This window comes from Trachurus trachurus, assembly GCF_905171665.1.
Source record: "Trachurus trachurus genome assembly, chromosome: 15".
Lineage (NCBI taxonomy): Eukaryota > Metazoa > Chordata > Actinopteri > Carangiformes > Carangidae > Trachurus > Trachurus trachurus.
This window is the reverse complement of record NC_139906.1, coordinates 1,093,010-1,099,390: the sequence shown is the minus strand read 5'-3', so window position 1 is coordinate 1,099,390 and position 6,381 is coordinate 1,093,010. Positions and strand designations below refer to the sequence as shown.

Here is a 6,381-nt window from a genome sequence, read left to right as displayed (position 1 = left end):
ACACACACACACACACACACACACACACCTGGATCATTGTGAAGGATGAAGCATCAGCAGCAGCATCAGGTGCAACAGGTCGGTCCGGTCTTCTGGACACGCCCGCATGGCCGCATCCCAACAGCCAATAGGGCGAGGCCTCAGAGTGACGACGACAGCCTCGGTCTCACCTCCACCTGCCAGAGAGAAGACACACCTAACGCACAACCTAACCCACAACCGACACCACAACCGACACCACAGACAGGACAACAGACAGACACCACAACAGACTGAACAACCACAGAGCGGCAGAGATGGATAAACTCGCTGCTATGGTCGGAGAGAAAGTCGGTGAGTAGGAAAAGTGTGTGTGTGTGTGTGTGAATCCGAGTCAGAGTATCTTTATTGTCATTATTCTGGATAATGAAATTGTCTTCGGACCCACGGCTTAAAAACACAACATATAGGTAATACAGTAATAAATAGAATAGAAAAATAAAAATAAAGAATACAATTTAATACAATTTAATTAAAAAAGGAAAGAGAGATGCAACAGAGTATGTGGGGGTGGCTGGGGACAGGGGAATACAGTGCATTAGTGCAAGCATGTCTATATAAACAAACATAGACATACAGAGGCTGTGATTAGAGGATGATGTGTAGCTACACTACACTCACTAAATCACAGCAAGAGTATTTCCTGTGTACAGTCCCAGAAGTATTTCCTGTTGTGACAGTAAAAGTACTTCCTGTAGGTACTGGCAGAGCTCGGAGCTTCAGACAAACTTTGACTACATTTCCATTTCTATTTGCATGTTTCCTCGTGTGGCATCAGACATGACCCAATGCCCAACATCATGAAGACAAGATGATGCTGCTTCACATTGTTTCACACATTAAAGCAGTACTAAAGAACTTTCAGTTTTGGTTGAGTTTGGCGGCGCCTGTGGACCAAAGCGGTAGTGTTTTGCCTGAAGGAAGACTCCATTTCCCATGAACACTAGCGTGAAGCCCTGTAAATATCCTGCATTAAAATTAACAAAAGACATCAAAACTAAGTTTCTGTTTCCAGTGGATCATTTCAAAGTGAAAACACAAACATAATCCATTGCTAAAGTGCTGTTTTGCCTGTTCCCTCCTTGTTGTGACTCGCAAAAGTGAAAGTGAAGGAAGACTCCATTTCCCATGAACACTAGCGTGAGAGCAGGGTTCCTACCATGCTCCTCAAAGCTGCTTAGTGCCAGTGAAGGTGATACAGACCCCCTCAGACCACGACAGAGGTGTCATTCAACTTGTTGTAAGTCGATGTATCATCACAAAAGTTATGAAAATATTTTATGAAGGTTGAAAAGTTCCTTAGTGTTGGTTTAAAGGACAATTCCGGGCAAATCAGCTCTTGGCTGTATGTTCCTAACATTTTAGGTCTAAAAGAAGGAATCTGAAGTTTTCCAGTTTAATGTCTCCTGTTTTGCGGTAGTTATGGTCTGTCCCCACATCGCCACGGCAGCGATGAATGGGAGTGGATTGAAGTTCTGCTGCTTAGGCTGTTTCCATCCCTCAAAGCCACAGACAGCGTCAGATGGAGACTCAAACATGCACCCAGAAGTTTATTTACTTCAACAAGCCGACATGTTTGTAAAACTAGATCTAATTCAAAGTCTGGCGGAGTCGAGACCCAAGTTGACGCTCGGTGTGTTCAGGTGCAGTGGGAAGCTCCCGTTTGTGTCATAAACACAGGAATATCAACTCTGGACTTGCTTCAAGTGTACATTTTTTCCACAGACAGAGTCAGATGGAGACTCAAACATGCAGCCAGAAGTTTATTTACTTGAAGCAAGTCCAGAGTTGATATTCCTGTGTTTATGACACAAACGGGAGCTTCCCACTGCACCTGAACACACAACGGGAGCTTCCCACTGCACCTGAACACACCGAGCGTCAACTTGGGTCTCGACTCCGCCAGACTTTGAATTAGATCTAGTTTTACAAACATGTCGGCTTGCTTGAAGACACAAAAGTGCGTTTTTCTCTGAAACTAGAGCGGGAGCTTCGTTTTTGGAGAAACCCAGCTCTCTTCTTCTCCTTCGTACTCACGAACGAAACGGCGGAAAAACTTGCCGTTTTTTCGAGGAGCACGTTGGAAAGTCACTCTTCAACCACGCGAAAACCGTTTGTTTCTAGGTGATGTACAGAGTTCGGTTCGACGTGAGAAAAAGGTAAACAAATAGCCAAAAACATGTGGTCCTGAACGGATGTGCTGAGCAATTAGTGTGGTCGCGAGTATCATTTTTTTTAAAGTGGGGTTGTATGATCTCCAAATAGCCCCTAAGTACTTTAATTGCAGTAGAAGACTCTCTGCACTCCTCCCGTTAGCAACGCCAGCCCATAATAGCCCTGCCCAGAGATTTACAACATACAGTGTTGTGAACAGACCCAAAGAAACGGCCTATTTTCACGGCCTAAAAGAGGTTTTACCTGAAAAAAAAATACACAGTTCCATTGTTCGCTATAATATAATTTTTTCCAGCCCTTCAAAGTTCAGGAAAAACACAGTTTTTATTTGGACCTAACCAACTCACGTATCCCTCCGCCCAGGGTTAGCGCCCGCCGATCAGCAGTTGGTTAGGTCCAAATAAAAACTGTGTTTTTCCTGCACTTTGAGGGGCTGGAAAAACGGGAGGAGTGCAGAGAGTCTTCTACTGCAATTAAAGTACTTAGGGGCTATTTGTAGATCATACAACCACACTTTAAAAAAATGATACTATCCCTTTAAATGAAGCACATGGTTTGTGAAGTGACTGAGTGATGATCCTTGTTTGTTTTCGTCCAGGGGACATCGTGGAGGACGCGGTGAAGAGCGCCCTGGGCTTCAAAGACAAAGACAAAGACGAGGAGAAGGACGAAGGAGGAAGAGGAGGCTTCTTGTCCATTTTTGGCGGCGACAAGGACAAAGAGAAGGAGAAGGAGAAGGAGAAAGACAAAGACGACGGAGGGTTCTTCTCTAAAATATTTGACAAAGACGACGACGACGATGAGAAGAAGAAGCCGAAGAAGTCCGGGTTCGCTGGTCTGTTCACCGAGCAGGAGGGAGGAGGAGGAGGAGGAGGAGGAGCTGCAGGAGGACACATGGGAGGAAACATGGGAGGAGACATGGGAGGAAACATGGGAGGAAACATGTAGTAGGGAGGTTAAGCCCAAAAAATAGGCCTTTGACTTCAAGTCATGATGCAAAGGTCCCCTTTGGCATGGAAGTACCTTAGGGTCATACAAATAAATCTATCCAAAGACACAAGTGAGATCACACTTTGTATCCAAAATAAACACATTTTTAAAATGCCTTTTTTTAATTGAGAAAACGCATGTTAAAAGCACATTCCATTTAGAATGTCCATATAAACGCAAGCAGATCCCCTAATGCCTTCAGCTCCTGGATGTGATCTACAGCTTCTGAGACTATGGAGCTGCTTGTGTGACAGGATATTGGGTTTTATTAATGTAAAAACATTAATAAAACTATACTGAATCACTGATTTGTTGAACATCAGGTGGTGTTCAACAAATATAGCCTACAAGTAGTTAAATGATAAGATGTAATTCATATCACAGTGGTGTCAGGAAAGACCAATTAGCCAAATATTGTTTGTCCAAATATAGGCCTACCTACTGTATAACTAGTTACTGCTTGTGTATGTTGATTTAAAAAAGTTGAATTTACATGTATGACGTGTTTGACCCATTCTGGGTCATATTAGAAGTCAAAGGAAAAATGTTTTTACTGTTCTCAAATGTAAAAATGGGTCACATTGGACCCTGTACATTATTTAAGGCTTATATAACCTGATACTGAATACATTTTACATTGTGCTCCTAAAGTAAACTAACAAATTTTAGTGTAGAGCGCCCTTAATAGGCAATGTTCAGCGTTTATGTACATATAGGGAAGTTTAGGTTCACAGCTCCCACATAAAGCATATGATTAGGACTGACTTATTTCACCTGCGCAGTATAGCTGGCTAAGATCCTCTCTCAGAGTAATGCTAAGAAACTGGTAAGCTTCATTATTTTGGTAGATTTTTACTTTTGTCAATGCTTGAAAATGCTCATCTTATCTATCTCATGATGTTACAGTATCTTTATTTCTTACTTCAAATTAGCCATAATGGAATGTTGTGACTGGACTTTATGCTTCTTATGTGAGTCCACCCTACAGATTGAAAGGCAATAGATCCCTGTTCATTATTCAAACTGAGAAACAATCCTGAAATATTGCAATCATGTTACAAATAAGCTGTAGATAACATCCAGGAGCTGAAAACATTGTAGTTTATATGGACATTCTAAATGGAATGTGCTTTTAACATGCGTTTTCTCAATTAAAAAAAGGCATTTTAAAAACATGTTTATTTCGGATACAAAGTGTGATCTCACTTGTGTCTTTGGATAGATTTATTTGTATGACCCTAAGGTACTTCCATGCCAAAGGGGACCTTTGCATCATGACTTGAAGTCAAAAGTCGCTTAACCTCCCTACTAATGGGAGGAGGCGTAGGAGTAAATGATGGAGGTAAGTTTGTCAAGGTTCCTTCATGAAGCTCTGAGACTCACTGATACCCAGTTACACTGCAAAAACTCAAAATATTTCCAAAATCTTTCTTTCTTTCTTGTCCAAATGTCTCATTTCTAGTCAAAACTAATCTCTTTCCACTTAAAATAAGACTCATCACCTAAAAATGTACTTGTTTTTAGATCATTTTCACTTGTTTCAAACTAATTTTCAGTATACTTTAATAAAATTTTAAGTATAATTAGATTTATTTTGACTAGAAATTACATTTTGACTCTTTGAGTTTTTGCAGTGTAGCTACACACTGCAAAAACTCAAAGTCTTACCAAGAATATTTGTCTTATTTCTAGTCAAAACAAATCTCATTCTACTTAAAATAAGACTCATCACATAAAAAGTAGCTTTTTTAAAGACAATTTTTACTTCTTTCAAGCAGATTTTCACTTGAAATAAGTAGAAAAATCTGATAGTGGAGCAAGTTTTTCTTTCTTATTACAAACACAAAAAACTTGCTTTCACCTGCAGATTTTTCTACTTATTTCAAGTGAAAATTTGTTTGAAACAAGTGAAATTATCTAAAAACAAGTTAATTTTTAGATGAGTCTTATTTTTAGTGTAAAGAGATTAGTTTTGACAAGAAATAAGACAAATATTCTTGGTAAGATTTAGATTTTTGCAGTGTACAAACCAAACTTGGCACTAGACCTTTTTCAAGCAAAATGATTTTGCTTGAAAAAGGTCTAGTACCGAAACGTTGCATAATAAATGCACGGCCATGTTTTTTACAGTCTATGGTTTACACCTGTACTTTTACGCGGTCAAGCTCTACCTGATTGTAATCTGATTACTGAGAACAGAACACGTGTGAACACCAGATGTAAAGGTGGTGTCTGTCTGAATGATCCTTCTGTAACTGTCGTCTTCTGGTCTGGTCTCAGATCTGCTCAGTGACCTGATGGAGGTGGCAGCGGAGACGTCTAAAGGGAACTGAGACCAGGACCAGGACCAGGACCAGGACCAGGACCAGGACCAGGACCAGGACCAGGACCTGGACCAGGACCAGTCCAGCTCCTGGTCTAGGACCCGAGGACAAAGACTCAGAACATCTGCACTTATGGAGACAAGAGGAGACACCGGCTCCACCTCCACCTGTTCAGTAGCTTGTTATTTATTCATTTGTATCATAATTACACACAAACACACAAACACTGAAAGATGAGGTTGTGTTTTCAATAAAGACCATTTGAAAGGATCTGTATATTGACTGATGATTAAATAAATAAATGATTCAAACAGAGGAAGTTGATTCACCTCAATCTGAGTTTGTCTACAGCGGTCGAATTTCTGTTAATGTGCATTTCCCAGTGATTCGAGTCACTATTGGATGGAAACATGGTTAGTGTTGTTGTTTTTGTGACACAGAGGACACTTCTAAATCCTACTTGAGCAACGGAGTCGAACACATTGAAACAGATTTGTACAAATCCGATCAGAATCTCATCTGAAACCGACTCTGTGTTTGGTTTGGATCAGATTTAAAAGAATCTGATCTCTTCAGACTAGATGAAATCTGAATTATGCAAAAAATCTGATTGTGAGTGGCAGCGTGAACAAGGCCTGAGGGTTCAGGACCTGAACCCGGGTCCAGCTCTGAGCTCTCCAGGCCACCGTAGGAAATAATATTAGGCTACTCAAAAACATAAAACCAGAAAGTAAAACGAGGGGTTAAAGGGTAATTGCCGTTTTTTACATTCTGGACCTTATTTCTATCCTAAAATCCGATCATTTCCTCACTCAGATAATTTTGGTGTCACACCAATATTTAGTTCTGATAG

At 40.6% G+C, this 6,381-nt stretch overlaps 1 protein-coding gene across 1 annotated transcript; it reads left to right on the top strand.

Annotated features, from left to right (window-relative positions):
• Positions 1 to 283: 283 nt before the first annotated feature.
• On the top strand, positions 284 to 3,162 carry LOC310998576 (uncharacterized protein; the record flags this gene model as incomplete). Its single annotated transcript, XM_083988689.1, has 2 exons — positions 284 to 333; positions 2,813 to 3,162. The coding sequence occupies exons 1-2, from the start codon at positions 297 to 299 to the stop codon at positions 3,160 to 3,162; spliced, it is 387 nt and encodes a 128-aa protein (XP_083844815.1). The 5' UTR covers positions 284 to 296.
• Between the last annotated feature and the right edge of the window lie 3,219 nt (positions 3,163 to 6,381).